At 39.5% G+C, this 17,526-nt stretch overlaps 1 protein-coding gene across 1 annotated transcript; it reads left to right on the forward strand.

Annotated features, from left to right (window-relative positions):
• Window positions 1-1,236: 1,236 nt before the first annotated feature.
• Window positions 1,237-8,686, forward strand: LOC145673939 (uncharacterized). The gene is made up of 2 exons (XM_081743753.1): window positions 1,237-2,575; window positions 8,643-8,686. Exons 1-2 carry the CDS (start codon window positions 1,237-1,239, stop codon window positions 8,684-8,686), a joined length of 1,383 nt encoding a protein of 460 aa, XP_081599879.1.
• The last annotated feature ends 8,840 nt before the right edge of the window (window positions 8,687-17,526 follow it).

Consider the following 17,526-nt stretch of genomic DNA (forward strand, 5'->3'; position numbering starts at 1 on the left):
GGAGAGAGCACAACGAAAGACGTTGCCGAGCCTCAGAGCGCTCAACTGCCTCAACAGTGTCAAATGCATCCAGTAGGCCACGATCTAGATCGCCACTGAGTCAGCCCAGCTATGCCAGCAAAGCAAAATCTCCTCCTGCTAAAAAACAACATACTGCTAACGATTCAGAGTTATCCGACATGGACGCCGAAAATTCCATCTCCTCGCGCCGAGCATCAGCAACCAATAGCTTACCAAATCAACAATCTGCATCTGTTTATTGTTTTCTACTTCAGAAATACGATCCTAAGTATTCAAACGAAAAGTTCATTATCCTCCAACTTAGGAAATATTTGCCCAGCCTTCCACTCCAGGAAGTTGTAAAAACGCGAAACGGCTACATATTGAAGTCCACCGAGCCCGATTTCCTCACGACAGTACGCAATAAAGCCTCTTTTGAAATCTTTGGTACCAACTCCATTATTACGTCTCTGACTTCTTCTCGACGGAAACAGCCACCTCCACCTAGGCGACCTCCAATGCTCTCTGTCGTGATTCGAGGAGTTGATCCCACGTACTCCGACGAGGAAATCCAAGAAGAACTGCAATATGAAGGGCATACCATTAACAAAGCCATTCGTATTCGCAATAACACCGGGCCAACCTACATGGTTAGAATACTCACTTCCAGTCAGGACACTATCGATACTCTTCTCACTCAAGGCGCCCTCATATACAAGCGACGACATAGGGTCGAACCTTCTCGTTCACCTGCACCCTTACCCCTTCGTTGTGAGCGGTGCCAAACCTATAACAGCCACGCAACGGCTGATTGTAAAAATGCCTCTGTCTGTGGTTACTGTTCTGGCCCACATCATACACGCCTTTGCCCTAACATGGAACTCCCGCCTAAGTGTCCCACCTGTCAAGATAGACACCCCGCCTACAGCTATAAATGCAAAAGCAAACCAAAGCCTGATGAAACGCATCCAGAATTAGTTGCTCCTCTCCGTTCCCAGTCTGCATCCACCAACACTGAGAAACATGTTGATGATCCAGTCACGGTAGGCAAACTATTAGAATTTCTTACCCTTGCACTCCAGAATATACATCCTTTTAATCGTCAACACGTTCTTCACCAGCTTACACTTGCAGCCAAATTAACCTTCAACGTCTCTCTATATGCTACATATTCAAATAACTATGTTCATTTTCATACTGCACGACATGAAACAACTGTTTAACCTGTGTATCATCATGGATCTGTCATTCTTATTCTTAAATATCCGATCTCTTCCTAAAAACAAAGTTCTTTTCCAGACTCTTTTACTTAAAGAGCATATTACAGCCTTCCTTCTGAACGAAGCTTTCCTGACTAAGTCTGTCTCCTGCCGCATTCTTAACTATACTTTAATTCGTCATGATAATCCACTACCGGCATTGCGAGCTAACGGCGGAGCTGCTATAGGCTTCCGACACACCATCCCATTCAGGCAACAACAATGTCCCGTTTTACATTTACCAGAGCATGTCATTACCACTCTGTATTTTAAAAACATCACGATCACTTTGGCTACGCTCTACATCAGACCAGGCAATCCAATTCCTCTGGATTTCTTCTCACATATCTCCACTACCTATCGCCACTATATAATACTCGCAGACATCAACTTCCATAGTCGCTCCACTCAAGACTGCACTCGTTTTACAGATTTCATCACGACTCATACTACAGGAGTTATTCTTGATCTTCCAGCTGCCACTCGCCCAATATCAAACACCACACCGGATATTGCAATTACTTCTAATACGCTCAGCACACGTTGCACTATCACCGTCCTTGATTTACTGGGTAGCGATCATGCCCCAATTAAACTGACATATCATACAGGTCTTGCTCATCAACAAGACCAACTGCCAGCCCGTCTCTCACCCCGGTACGATAAAGCCGACTGGCCGAGTTACCGCTCTTATCTTTCCACCGCTATTGCATCTTACCAAGCGCCCAATACTTCAGACGAACTCACTACTCAAATTGACCATATTACCTCTGCTCTTCAACAAGCCTCTGCTCTTTACATACCACAAACAGAATCCATACCATACCGTCCAAAATTACCACCACAGTACCTTCCTCTGATCCGTCAGTCACGGCAAGCTTATCGTGAATACCTCCGTACCCGAAACCCGGATGCACTTCATCACCACCATCAGCTACAAAGAACTGTTCGAAATTACCTCATAGCATATCGCCAAAGGCAGTGGGTGAAAACCTGCAACCACCTTGCTGACACAACTCATCCCACGGTGTATTGGAAGCGTTTTAACGCTTTGTGTGGTAAGTTTTCGAAAACCACGTATCCTCTTCTTGTCGATGGAAAACCGTTACACTCTGATTTGGACAAAGCAAACGCTTTTGCTGCACACCTTCAAGGCATATTTACACCTCCTGCACAAGTTCATGTCTCCCGTTCTCATCCTGTTACCAGCATAAATACGGACTTACACCACTTTCAGCCAGACGCCAATCATACTCTTCCACCGCACGTTCTAAATGTCCCCGTTCAGTCGGAAGAAATCACAGCTGTGGTTCAGCGTAAGCGAAACACTGTCCCAGGCTTCGATGGAATAACTTACCGGCATATCAAAGAAAGCCCTCTTGCACTACTTCATCTTCTAGCACTTATCTTTACGTTCATTCTTCGCAGTGACTTCTACTCTACTGACTGGAAAGTTTCAAAATGTCTAATGTTTCCGAAACCTAACAAACCTCCAAGTGCCGTTTCCTCTTACAGACCAATCCAACTAACCTCCACATTCAACAAAATCTTTGAAAGGATCATCGTTAAAAGATTGCATCCCTATTTAAACGATAGACATCTCATTCCTACCCATCAAGCTGGTTTCCGCCCTGGTTACTCTATTAATGACCAGTTGCTCCGTCTCACGACGCTCATCACCAACCATTATAATCTGCTTCAACCATCCTGCCTTCTTCTGTTTGATCTCGAAAAGGCATTCGATAAAGTGTGGCATTTAGCGCTCATTTACAAGCTAGTCAGACTCCGACTTCCTATGACTTATATACGACTCATTTTTCATTTTCTTGTTTGCCGTCTCACTTACGTTGCCATAAATTCTGAGCTTTCACATCCCATTTTTCTGCTCTCTGGCGTCCCACAGGGATCTGCTTTATCGCCTCTGTTATATCTACTTTTCGTTGCTGACTTTCCCGACCTACCACGCACTGTCCATCTGTTTCAATACGCCGACGATACGGCATTTCTTGCTCTCTGCCGCACCATTCCGCAAATCAATATCGCACTTCAGGAAGCTATCAATCGTTTTACACACTGGTGCCGAACATGGAACTTAACAATTAATGCCGGTAAAACGCAAGCGATAGTTTTCATCCCGCCTCGTAAACGCACAAAAGTACATCGAAATCCAACACTCCTTTCATTACATGTCAATGATATACCACTGCACCCTAGCAAAACTGTCACTTATCTTGGCCTCATTTTCGACCATCATCTCACTTGGACCCCTCACCTCAACTCTGTTAAAACTAAGGCTTATAATAGACTAAATCTACTCAAGAGACTAACTGGAACTACTTGGGGTCTCTCTTCCTGGCTTGTTCTCAATACTTATAAAGTTTTCCTTCGGCCAGTACTTACTTACGGTTTTCCAGCCTAGATGTCCGCACCACCATCCTATTATAACAAGCTTGCAGTTCTTGAGCGCCATGCTTTTCGCCTTGCCCATCGTATTTCATTACCTAGTCCCACCCGTGATCTATACTCTCTCATTACATTTCCTATTCTTAAATTTCACTTAGAAACTTTACGCAGTAACTTTCTCACTGATCGCTACTCCCGTCACCACCCCCTGCTTCTCGACACTATGCACTACCTTTCACTGCACCCGTGCAGACCTCGTTACTACTATACCCCTTTGCACCTTCTTTTCACGCTCTACTGCTACACATTACCCCCTAATCATCTTGACCTGGAACTCCTGGATGAATATCGTATTCATGCTCATCTCTCTCACATATTTCCTTCATATACTGCACAGTGATCTTCCTTTGTGACTAACAGGGCTCCCTCTGTCTTCATCAGCCTAGCGTCGCCCCTAGGCAGAAGATAACAGCATTTGTTCATTTAACTTTTCCCTCGTGTTGTGACGTGCTTGCACTTCATTCCATCCTCCATGCCCATCTCATCTATCAATATATATAACTATCATACTTCATCGTCTTTGTTATGTATCTATTACTATAAGTTTTTTTCTTCTTCTTTTGCTAATTTTCTTATTGTATCTTCAATATGTTTTCTTGTTTTGTTGTTATATGTTTATATTATTACCTTTTCATCCACCTGTATATATGATTATGATCGCAAAGATCATAATGTCCGTTTATACTCATATGTATATTATGCTTTTAATAAATGATGCAATAAAATAATATAACTGTAGAAAATGTAACCTATACATCCCTTAGATCCTCTCCCAATATACGACTTCCACCCTTTGCCTCAATATCCCATTCCTAAAAGAGGGCGTACCCCTCTAAGAGGTTGCTAGCTTCCGAGCTAGCTAAAAAAATATCGTATAAGTCAATAAATAAGTTCTGTGACTGGTGTAATAATTGGCGACTCCGAATCAACTTCACTAAAACACAGGCACTTGTCATCCTACCATCAGGACGTACCAGTCGGGTCCGACGCAATAGATCTCTTATACATCTTACCATAGCAGGCACACGCATTTCTATCACACGTACAGCGAGGTATTTGGGTGTAATCTTTGATGATCATCTTTCATGGCGTGGACATCTTCAGCATCTCATATCTCTAGCGCAAAATAAACTAAATCTTCTGAAGAGATTAGTCGGTACTTCATGGGGCCTTCAAGAGACTGTGTTACATACTTATAAAGTCTTCATAGGACCATCTATACTTCATGGACACATCGCATGGCTTAATGCCAGTAACAAATTCTACACCCGCCTCCAGATCATTGAAAGACATGCATTACGCCTGGCGTATCACATCAAACTGCCTAGTCATACCCGGCTACTATATGATTGTATTCCGTTTCCATATCTTCTTCTTCATTTGGAAAAACTGCGTACCAGATACATCACTACTCGTTGGACACATGGCCATCCCATCCTTTGCAATAGTATACGTATAGATGCCGAACACAACGTTCCACCCCGTCTACAACCTACACCCCTTCAGCATTTAATTACAATGTATGTTCTTTCCCATCCTGACGAACACATAGACGACTATCTATTAGCATATCAACCACCAGATTTATCACCCAACATCTATCCATCTTTTGCACCTTAATTCGCAATAACAAGGACATCATACTGTCTCTCATTATGTGCCGAGTCGCCCCGGCACAAGAAGATAACCCTTCATCTGTCTAACTAACCAATATCACTATTTTGTGGAGTCTGATTTGCACTGCATCTTTCATCCCATCATACATAGACAATGACAAATAATGAACATACGTTGAATGACGATTATTATCAATCAATTGATGAATAAAGATCCCCATATAATGAATAAATAAAAATATCAAATAAATGAAATAAAACCTCTTTGTCCTTCCACTTTATCCTTAGTTTCCCTATACCATTAACTTCACTCCCAAGAGAAGGTTTTGCATGGTAAAAAAAATATATAGCGTATAAGTTCAACTGAACAATAAACTTAGACAGTTGTTACCTATTTTAATATTGCATTTTATAATGTTATTACATGATCAGAGATGTGATTGGAAGAATAATACCATTTACTGGAATTATTAATCAAAATACGCGGTTAAAAGTTGATGCAGCCTGTTTCGTTAACCAAGCAGTCAGTTGTTTTACATCCTCACTAGGTTACCGGTTACAGGCTAAGATTGGTAGCTGCGTGATCGGTTAGTGTGTCCCTGTGAATTATTACACTGTAATCTAGCAATATTAACCTATAACACAAGGTTGCGATCACCTTTTCTCGTTAAACTTTTTGGCTTGGTTGCTGGGACACACGAATTTGTTGTCCATATATTGACAAACTAACTTGGTTACTGTCTACCTTTTTATTGTTTACTAGTAACCTCTCTTTTTTTGCGTGTAAGAGTTTATTTGTCTTACATCAACTACTCTTAGTGGACTCACTTCTAATGACTGTGATAGTTTTTCCACGACAACGTTGTTAACTTAGCAATTTTCATATTGTATTTAGTTAAAAAAATGTGGTTGTATTCAAAACTAGCAATTTCTAGTCATTCATATTTAGAGATAGTTCAATGTCTTTTCTAATCAAAATTCTATTAGTATGAATAACAATAGAATAAAGTATTGCTTGATATTTTGGCAATCTATGAGAAATGTACAAGAAGGTGAAATCTAAGAAATTTCCAGGAGACAAGGGTATTACGATGAGAGTATAAAATAAGAATGGGAAAGTAGTAAGCGAGACAAATGAAATCCTAAGAAGATAGATAGAATATGTTGAGGACTTGTACGAGAGTAGGGAGAGACCGTGTAGCCTAAATGTTGAACTAGAAAATGAAGTAGGTGAGGATGATAAAGGATTTAGTATTCTTCGGGATGAGTTTGAAAAAGCTATATCCGAGATTAGGAATGGAAAAATAACCGGGTAGATAATATACCAATCGAATTCATTAAGAATATGGAAGACAAGTGCAAGTAAGGATTGTTCCATCCCTGTTATCAAATATATGAAACAAGAGAGTGGTCAAAAGATCTCCTGGTCGAGTAATAGAAGCCGAAGAGATGTGAGGATTATAGAAACACCTGTCTCGTATCGCATGTAGCGAAAAAAAAAGCTTCGAATTTTGAACACATCGTTGTACGGAAGCACACATGAAGAAGCAGAGGAGGAACAGTTCGGGTTTAGGAAGGGTAAAAATTCAAGAAATTCAACTGACTTATGAAAGAGTAAACAGTGAAACGTGTACAGAAAAAGGGAAGATCTTGAATGATGAAGGAATTGAACTAGAAAAAGGCTTTTGACCGTGTGAACTGGGAATTATTGTTGGGAGTTCTAAACAAGGTTGGATTAGAATGGAAAGATCAAAGACTCATAGGAAACTTGTATATGAACTAACAAGTAAGTTTTAGAATAGGAAAATAAATGACAGAAGAAGGGAAGTTCGACAGTGTCTCTCGTCGACTTTGTTTATTATCTATCTAGTAAAGATAGTGAAGAAAAGTGCAAAAAAAAAAAAAAAAAGGGATATTTTGATAGGAAATTCAGTGATTAGGTTCGGAGATGACATGATGCTTCTTGTGGAGTCTCAAAAGGAGATAATAAAGTGTTAAGAAACACAAGCAAGAGCTGTGAAGAATATAGGATTGAAATAAACGTTAGATAGAAAAAAAACGTGTTGATTAGGAAAAGTGGTCGTCATAAAATATATGAGAGAAGAAAATACATAGAACAGATGACTAATTTTTGAATCCTGGGGCATCTTTCAGAAGGAAAAAAAAATGAAATCTACTAGTTAACGTCCCATGATTATGCCCTTCACTCCAAGAAAGAGAGTTGATTAAGGCAAGTGAATGATAGTAGAATATTCGGTGGAATGATAATGTGTGAGGAAATGGGAATACCCGAGAAAACCCACGGACACGATTGTGTCCATCACACTTACTCGGACGGGGACCGAACCAAGAACCCTACGCATCAGAGGTAAGCACTCCATCACTAAGCCAATGTGCCTCTCTTTCATAAGGTCAAAACTCTGCATCACAAGACCAATGTTGTGCTGCAGTGGTTTGAGGAGCAAAGTGATGAATGTTAATTGCTGCAGTGGTCTCCATAATCAAACGATCTGGTGCTTGGGGTCCCTGGTTCGATTCCAGCTCGCGCCGTGTGAACTTTGTGGTGGACAACACCATGCTCGTGGGTTTTCTCGGGGTTCTCTCGTTTCCTCCCACTTTATTCATTCCACCATTTTCATTCATTTCTCATCATCACCGTCTCCTTTAGCCTAACCGGCATAACCATGGGACGTAAAACTCAAAGATTTCATTTCATTTCATTTTCATAATCAAACGATCTTATCGTAATTGAGCACCATTGGAATGTTACTGAACGTCAGATCTAGACTCATCGCTCCCGTTCGCTGAATGTACAGAACTTCAGTAGCTTTTGTGTGCTGATGTGGTGCGTCATAACTCCAGCGACTTACAAAGGACTCGTTGCTTCCATGTCGAACTTCCATTGCTGTTGTCTTGCGAGCCAAATGTGGACACTAGATAATAGATAGATGGTAACAATGTTTTAGCTGGTGAGTGTATTTACCTTCTTTGTCGACAGTGACGTTACAGTAGAGGAGACTTCTCGTTTAAAGTTGGACCTGAACCACGGTAGTGCATTTAATGCTACCCTAATCTGAATGCAAATCAGTTACTTGTGCAACAATTTTATGAATGCACGCTATTAAAGTTATTCTACAATTTAGAGAGAACGTCAGGAGTCATGACGAGATGTGAACTTCTGAATATGTATTTGAATTCATGGAAGAATATGTTTTATTAATTAAAAAGACCTTATTACTATTTTTGTAATATGTTTTTTGCTTGTATTTGTATCCTGTTACTATGCATATTTTATTATTCATAGGGTTAAGTGGTAGAACAGCCTTCGCCGAACCTCGCCCTCAATAAAGAGTTATTATTATTATTATTATTATTATTATTATTATTATTATTATTATTATTATTATTATTATTATTATTATTATTATTATTATTGAATAAATTGATTACTTTTATGTCTTTCAGTGTTTCAATAGCGTATGTGCTCGTAAGAATTTCGTAGAGGGTAGGGGACCCGATATTCAATTGAAAGAAACAAAAATACTTAGAACATATAGAATAGTCGCTTGGAATGCATGACGTAGAAGCACACCGTTAACCTAGTCGTATATTGACCAGAGTATAGGACATACTATCCGAGGTGCAGTATACTCAACAGAATGCAAACTATGGTGCAAATGCTTGTATCGCATACTCACCCTACATAGCGCTAGACAAAGGTATGTTCAACGTTGTCCTCTCTCTCTACATACCCTTCCCTGCCTCCCTCCACATCGGCTTGGCTGGAATCTCCTCTGCTCAATATGCAGCTAGGTTTATGACTGGAGGAAGAAGAAATAGAAAACACACGGCAAAGCAGTAAAGAAAGAGAGTAAACGTGGTAGAGTAATGAAGAAACACGTGTTGGCAGTTTACGTGGTCATGGATCAACGAGTAGCATGCCTCCTAAACCATGCACTACATTATCAATATACCTGTTTGTCTTTCACTACTATCTTTTATCAACGCCAGATTATCTGCCAGCTCCTTTCACTACTATCTTTTATCAACGCCAGGTTATCTGCCAGCTCCTTTCACTACTATTTTTTATCAACGCCAGATTATCTGCCAGTTCCTTTCACTACTATCTTTTATCAACGCCAGATTATCTGCCAGTTCCTTTCACTACTATCTTTTATCAACGCCAGATTATCTGCCAGCTCCTTTCACTACTATCTTTTATCAACGCCAGATGATCTACCAGCTCCTTCCCCTCTCACTGAGAAACACAATGAGGAAAGCAGAGGAAAGGATAGAAGAGCGAGTGTTGGTAGTATACACGCAGTCACGGATCCACAAAAGTAGTCTGCCTGCAAAACTATCCAGTACGCTATCGATGTTGTTGTTTTCCTGTCACCAGGGCCGTACTGGCCAGGCGGGAAACCGCGAAATTTCTCGGTGGACCCTGGACGATGAATTTATTAGTGGGCCCTCCACCTTGTATCGTAAGTACGGTAGACCTTTATGTACAAAAAGGCACACGTCACGCACTCGTCACTCACGGGAGTAACCGAATGGAGGACGATAACACATCTAGTACCATCAATACAGTCAGCTATTCCCAGACCAGCATTCCTAGCCCATGATGTTGCTAAAACAGCTTTTTACATTTTTCATAATTACTGATTTCCTACTCTGCTTTATAATTTTGCTAAAATTGAATTATTTAGCTAAATTGAAATCTCAAATGTTGCCATAACTTGAAACTAAATAATAATTTACATTTTACTGTACCATTGCTTTCCAAATAGAAAATATACAGGGCTAGATTAAGACCATTGGGCTTCCTGCAGTGGAAAATGTAAGGGGAGTCATCAACAAATTTTTATGAACGGACCTCTCAGCATGTTCGAAAGGGCCCATGATTTAAATAGGAAAGACTCATGTCATGTTTTTTTTTAACTTTTATGGTAAAAATGTTTTCAGTAATTTTTAAAAGTTTTGGGGCTCCTCTTGGTGACGGAGTCCTAGAGCAAAAAATGAAACTCAACTCAATTTTTACTTTTTTTCCTTAAAAAAAGGAAAATATTCATATCTTTCCAAAAATAAAATTACAAAAGCAATCGCTATGTTGCAGGTAAGTAGCTTTCTGATTTATGCATTTTAACACGCGTGTTAAGGGCATCATAAGGGGTCTTGTCCAGATACAATTTAAGTCAGTTCTCTTTCCGTTCCGCCAAAAATACTTAAAGGAAATAAAACATTATTATAAGGAGGAACATTCATACATTTGTACCTTACTTTAAAAGAATTTAAATACGGACTGTGTGGTTCACTGTGAAATAAGTCCTTTGTGGGTCCATGGTCTTGGCTTGTGCGAAATGAGTAAAATATCCTCTTCAGTCCATAGGTGCACATTTTTATGTGCGCCTCTGTTTTTTTGTTTTTTTTTTAATTTTTTTCCTTCTATTCTGAGGCTTGCATCGTAGTAGAAACTGCTTTGTAACATTTGTGTACTTCCGACCTGTGTTTACTACTAACCTTGTTCATTAGATGGCATCAACAATCATCATATTTCAAGCAATAGTTACAAAAACAAAATGTGGACCGCTTAGTGCCAGAACTGTAGAAGATATACTATACATTTGCTTTGAAAAATGAAATGAAATCTTTGAGTTTTACGTCCCACAGTCATGCCGGTTAGGCTAAAGGAGACGGTGATGATGAGTAATGAATGAAATGGTGGAATGAGGAAAGTAGGAAGAAACGGGAGAATCCCGAGAAAACCCACGCACACGGTGTTTGTCCACCACAAAGTTCACATGGCGGGGGGCTGGGATCGAACCCGGGACCCCAAGCACCAGAGGTGAACGCTCTACCACTGAGCCACCGTGGCCCACATTGCTTTGAGTCGTGCATACTGACAGTGCGCAGTACGTACATGTTTGGGGAGGGGCAGTACATACATGTGCATAGGCCTCCTAGAAAGTACCTCCCAGTAGGCCCCCTGAGTTGCAGCACGGCCCTGTCTTTTATCAACATCAGAGTATCTGCCAGCTTATTCCCCTTTCCGAGTGGTTTACTAAGAAATGTAGCAGCAAGCTGTAGCAACAGAGATAATTAATTTTTTTTTTTAAAAAAATATTGATTTTGACTCACAATATTTACTTCAATAATATTTCAATTTCGTTGGTCTTTAGATACCAAAGAGTATTGACGAGTTTTTCATCAACTTATCTCATCCATTTCGTAAAGCCACTGATTTGAGATAATCGTATTTCTTCCTTCATTTTACTACATAGAATACTATGGGTGACAGATCGAAAGGAATCGGTATGCTTTTATTTTCTTTCTGTCTTCAATTTCTTCTCTCTTGTTAATTATAATGTGACAAGAACTTCAGCGACAAAACTTGAGGAGAAAGTTAAAATCTCCACTAATCGGGTTAAAACATTCTTGTTGGACGTCACCAAGTTTGTGTTCGTAAGAATTTAATTAGAAATTTCTCGGTTGATGGTAATTCGTTTATTATTACATCACACCGGCTGTGTTCATATTAGTGCAAACCTCAAATTATCTAGAGTATATAAGAAATAGAAAAATACTTCTAAATATCCCTGATAGGCTACAGAAGGAAACAGTTGACTTGGGTCTCAAAACTCAGAGAGACCTCAAAAGAAAAAATCAACATTTGCAATATATATATATATATTTGTTTTGTTTTGTCAAGTTAAAAAACGTATCGTGACATTAGTTACTAAACTGGTGACGTCAAAGGTACGCTTATATGAAGGAAGTTTGGGTATTATGGAATAACATTTTTGTTTTGCTTGTAACTCAGTTAATAATTGCACATTGAAACAAAAAGGAAAACGAGTACACGTTTTACGTATTTGGCTTTATTTATGCGTATCTTTATAAAAACGTTTTGTTACAAGGGTGGGCAAAATTTGTAATTTGTAAGGAAACCACTTTGGAGGGTAATATGAAATAGTCGGGTAATATGGAATACAAATGCTATATAGAAAAGAAATGAGTTTTCTGTTGAGCATACAATGAATACAGTGACAATATATGAAAATTCTGAATGCCAAATCATAACTGAATGTGATTACTTGCAAAAGTCACAAATATAATAGTCTACTTTAGGACCGTCAAATCATTGTGTGTTCACATTAAACATGATGAACGCTGGACCCAAGCTCATCCCTTGTATCATTAGTAAATTTGCTGTAACATAAAACGCACTTAGTATTGTTGTAATCGTAAATGTATTTTAATTGCCCAATACCGATAGATATATTTGTAATCGGAATACCATACGGAATACGGAATACCATGCTTTTCTTGCAGGTATTCCATACTGCCCTCCACGCCATCTTGGAAACGAAAGAGCTGTTAAACGCATTCGAATGTGTATAGGTTAATGGCGCTTATCAAACTACCACTCTGTATATCCAACGTCACAGTAAACAAAGAATGGTTGTTCTGTTAAATTCCAATAGGAAAATACAGGTTGTAAAACATTTACCTGTAAAAGTTTTCATGAATAAAACATCAGATTTTTCACGTCTACCAAAACAACGAATGTCACAATCACAAAGAGACTGACTGTAGAGCATCATGGGGACGTGAGATAGTAGTTTCTTTCCTCTCCGCTTGGAAGCAACACATCTCAGGCGAGATAATGAGGTATTCCATATTATCCGACTATTCCATAATACCCGAACTTCCTCTACTAGAAAAATAAATCTACTGTAAAATTATGTGTGATCGAAGCAAAGCTGTCAAAGATATGCTGCAACGATTTCGGTAGTGTACAGAGAGTGGGTTTAATGTCAGTTGAGGAGCCTTTGGCCATAAATTGTTTCGGACCGAGGGATGCCTAAACAGCCTTCAAGTAAAACTTTACTGTTTGCACTATAAAGAAGACATGAGTTCATGAAGTAATCAAGGTTTTCCAGTGTTTCTAATTAACACTACATAGTTTCTTGTTCCACCAGCTATAATTTTTATCCGTTGTAATTAGGGAAGGAGTCGGCTTGATGTATACTGACTTTCATTATTGGTGTATAATAAATCTACAAAATTATACTTACCTTCATTACGTGAGCTGTGGTTTCTATTCTTACTCACACACCAATATCTACTATGTTATAATAAGATTTAAAAAGCGAAATTGAGCTAAGCAGACGTGTCAGCAAAAGTGTATGCAGTAAGAGAATTGAAAATTACCTAAGGTTAATTATTTCTAATCCACTCACATACTATCCAACCGTTCATATATTTCCGTCATTTACGTGTCTGTTGTCATTCTTCTACAAGAAAAACACACACACACACACACACGAATGCATGCAACGAGTGATTACCTGTTTATAACAAAGTGTATGGTCTGCCGAGAAACAGGAAAAATACAACTTACGATCTCTGTTGGCTAAAATTCGTACTACATGAGAAAACGCGTCGGACGGGCTCCGACAGTGGAATAAAAGCAAACAAAATGTGTCAGATGTCTTCGGGTATTGGAAGTGAACAGGTGGACAAGCGCAGTCATCATATTAGAAAGTGTTTACTTCTATGTGTGTTTCGGGGGAGGGGGGATCGATCTCCATTCTTTATCTACACTTTTAATCCTCGTACGAAACTAATTGTTAATGAAAATGAAATGAAATCTTTAATTTTTATGGCCACAGTTATGCCGGCTAGGCTAAAGGAGACGCTGATTATGAGATAAATGAAATGGTGGAACGAAGAAAGTGGGAGGAAACGGGAGAAACCCGAGAAAATCCACGCGCACAGTTTTTGTCCACCACAAATCTTACTTGGCGCGTGTTGGGATCGAACTAAGATCTCCATATACCAAAGAACACTCTACCACTGAGCCACCGTGGCCCATAATTGTTAATGAGTTGAAATAATAGGTCTTGAAGTTCTGTTTAAACATCGAAGTTCAAATGCGTTTCACAATTTCTCCAACCGCCTGAGCTTTTCACTGTACATTCAACTGATTAATAAATTATTTTGAATATAACCATGCCGAGTGTAGCAATTTTAATATTTTGAGGTTCTGTATTAAATACTGGTAATGAACGTATTATTTAAATTTCTTAAAATTAAATGTTAACGTAAGAACGGTTCATGGTGTTTCGAAATTATTTTCTCACTTTATAAAGGGTACCATGGTATTTAATAAGGAACATTTATGAATGAAGTTTAGGACTTAGTCACAAGGTGGCGCAAGTTGATTACTCAAGTAGGCCCTCTTACGGCAAAATGTTGAAAATAATTGGCGGGTGGGTGTGTAAAGTGTGTTAAGTAAAAAATTAGTGTTTTAAAGAAATCGCATTTGAAAGTTCAGACATAAATCCAAAATCCTGTTTTGGGAAAATGATTAGCTGCTGTGGCTCTTTATGTTAATAAGACTGCTTTTTAGATTTATGTCTGAAACCCAAAACCGGATTTTTGGACTTATATCTGAACTTTCAAATGCGACTCCTCTAGAACACTAACTTTTGACTTAACGCAACTTAAACACCCACCTGCCAATTGACAAAAGGCATACAGATGGTGATCAGAAAAATGGGAACACCTGTAGTTGGCAACACGTCAGATGTATGGGTTGGCAGTGGTGTCATGGCGCACGCAGCGCCGGACCGCTGGTGGTGGTGTGTTAGGTCGGTCTCCATACTACGTCAGGCGCAGTAGAACAGCAGTGTCCAGTGGCTGCAGCAGACGGAGGTAGTGTAAAATGGGAGACCTCTCAGATTTTCAAAGAGGGCAAAATTGTTGGTGCGCGGTTATGTGGAGTGAGTGTGACGGCAGTGGCTACTGTGTTAGGTGTGTCGCGTGGGACAGTGTCGAAGGTGATGACGGCCTACACAACACACGGGAAAACCACATCGGGGAAGCGGAACAGTGGGCGGAAGAAAATCATGAGTGACAGGACACGCCGGGTATTAAAGCGCATTGTCGTGCCACTGCGGAGCAAGTGACGGAGGAACTCAATCAGCACCTCCCCCACCTTGTTTCGACAATCACAGTCCGCCGCGAATTACATGACATGAACTTAAGGGGTCGTGTTGCACAGGCCAAACCTTTCATCAGGGATCATAACGCTTTGGCACGCCGCAAATGGTGCCGCGACCATGCAACTTGGACCGTTGAGGCATATACAAACATTATGATTATCAACTATATACAGAGAAATAAAAAGTTAAAGAAAAGAAACTTATCATAGGTAGAACTGTAATTGCTTGTTTGTTTATATATAACATCTTTTATTCGCCATATGGACATATTTTTCCCAGACCATGACTACGTAAGTGTACAAGTGATTAGTCTGCGGTGTCGATTTTTGGAACCTAAATGCCAGCTTTAGCCAACGACGTAACGGGGCATGTACAAGATTATACGGCGTATACTTACCTAGTATTTTTATAGCTCAGCATACTCTCACCTGAAATTTACGAGAGAAGTGAAAATAAGTGTGGCTATACGTTATATTTTTGAAAACGGTCTTTGCGTATACTCACCAAAAGTAACGTCATAACACCCACTGTCTTTATCTTAAAAAAAAAAACGATAAAAATATTTTAGAGGATCTCAATAATAAGTAAAAAAAAAAAGTATTTTAAATTACATACAAACGTTATGCGCGTATAAGCCACAGTTAGGCGAGACGAATGACTTCAGAAATATCTTGAAAATTGCAATATGTTTTACGAGTGAAGAAAAAGAAACTAAATATTAATGAAAAGTGCTTTGGACATACATATTTAACTAGCGGTCATTTCATTTTCTTAAATGGTTACTGTCTTCATACCTACTTTAGAGTGTTAGTAATGCCAGTTTAGCAAAAATTGTGTTCATAAATCATTCTCACAGTGCATATTTGATGAACTCAGAACCTCAAGCAGATTGATACACATAAAAAACAAATTAACGTTGTATAATGCTGTTTATTCACATAATCTTCCGAGGATTCAAACAATGGTAGTGAAAATGATTGGCTTATTTTCTCCGAGTTATTGTAGGATATACAAAGTCAACATGCAAAAAGAATAATTGCTTTCTCATGACCTTATTGTCGGAAACATCGGTAATCCCATTCACAATATGGCATAATTATCACAAAGACCCAACCAGAAAAGTTGTATAAAAATACAAAATTTCCACACAGTTTGTGTTTCTTTGTTATTCTTTGGTGGTGCCCTAGAACTATTATCAGATGGGCCTGGCACACTTGCCTCGCGAACGGGATTCTGGGAATCAGTGAAACAAAATGGCGGCACCCTTGCAGGTTTGCATCAACTTGAAGGAGAGGAGTGTCATTAGATTTCTGTTAGCTGAAGGGTTGAAGCCAATCGAAATTCACCGTCGGATGTCAGTGCAATAAGGTGAAAGTTGTTTTGAGTCGAGCACAAGTGTAAGAGTGGACAGATAAATTAAAACGGGGCGTAACAAATGTTGAAGATTCGCCTTGTCAAAGACGCTCTGTCTCTGAGCCACAGAGAACAACATTGCAAAAGGTGATACCCTGTTTGAAGTTATCTGCCCATCCGTACACCTGTGTTCAACTCAACTCTCACCATGTTGCACTGCCACCCGATGATAGATTTCGATTGGTTTCACGCCTTCGGCTAACAGAAATCTAATGACACTACGCTGCTTCACGTTGGTGCAAACCTTCAAGGTGGCGCCATCTTGTTTAACTCATTTCCAGCATCCTGTTTGCCTAATAAGGCATTTCTAATATTATTTGTAGAACACATCAAACAATAACAAAGCAGCACGAATTTTGTCCAAGAGTTGTACTTTTTATATAACTTTTCTGTTTATTTATTGAATGGACCTTGTATAAGGCACAGTATTAAAGAAAAGATACCAGATGGAACATTTATTCCAACATCGCCAAATCGCGAAACCAGCAATGCCTTCTATGCTTCACAATCAAGGCTTCAATCCAAATTTCCGGAAGGCGAATGTCTACAACATTTTCACTAAGAGCCAAACACTATTATGGAAATTTTTTCATGGCCTGAAACCACCAGTACTTTAAACATTATAGTCAAGCAAAGGGGGCACGATGGCTTAGTGGTAGAGAGCTTACTTTTGGTGTATGAGGTCCCTGGTTCGATCTCCGGCCAAGTTAGTTGGTAGTGGACAACATCATTTCCCTGGGTTTTCTCGGGGTATTCCCGTTTCCT

The sequence above is a fragment of the Thermobia domestica genome, chromosome 17 (assembly GCF_964235325.1).
Source record: "Thermobia domestica chromosome 17, izTheDome1.hap1.1, whole genome shotgun sequence".
NCBI lineage: Eukaryota > Metazoa > Arthropoda > Insecta > Zygentoma > Lepismatidae > Thermobia > Thermobia domestica.

What these genes read in the sequence shown, in the direction of transcription:
- LOC145673939 (XM_081743753.1), top strand. Translation starts at nt 1,237, where the DNA reads ATGGATCTGTCATTCTTATTCTTAAATATCCGATCTCTTCCTAAAAAC. An exon ending in AATCACAGCTGTGGTTCAGC is followed by an intron (nt 2,576 to 8,642) that starts GTAAGCGAAACA and finishes TATTATTCATAG; the next exon opens with GGTTAAGTGGTAGAACAGCC.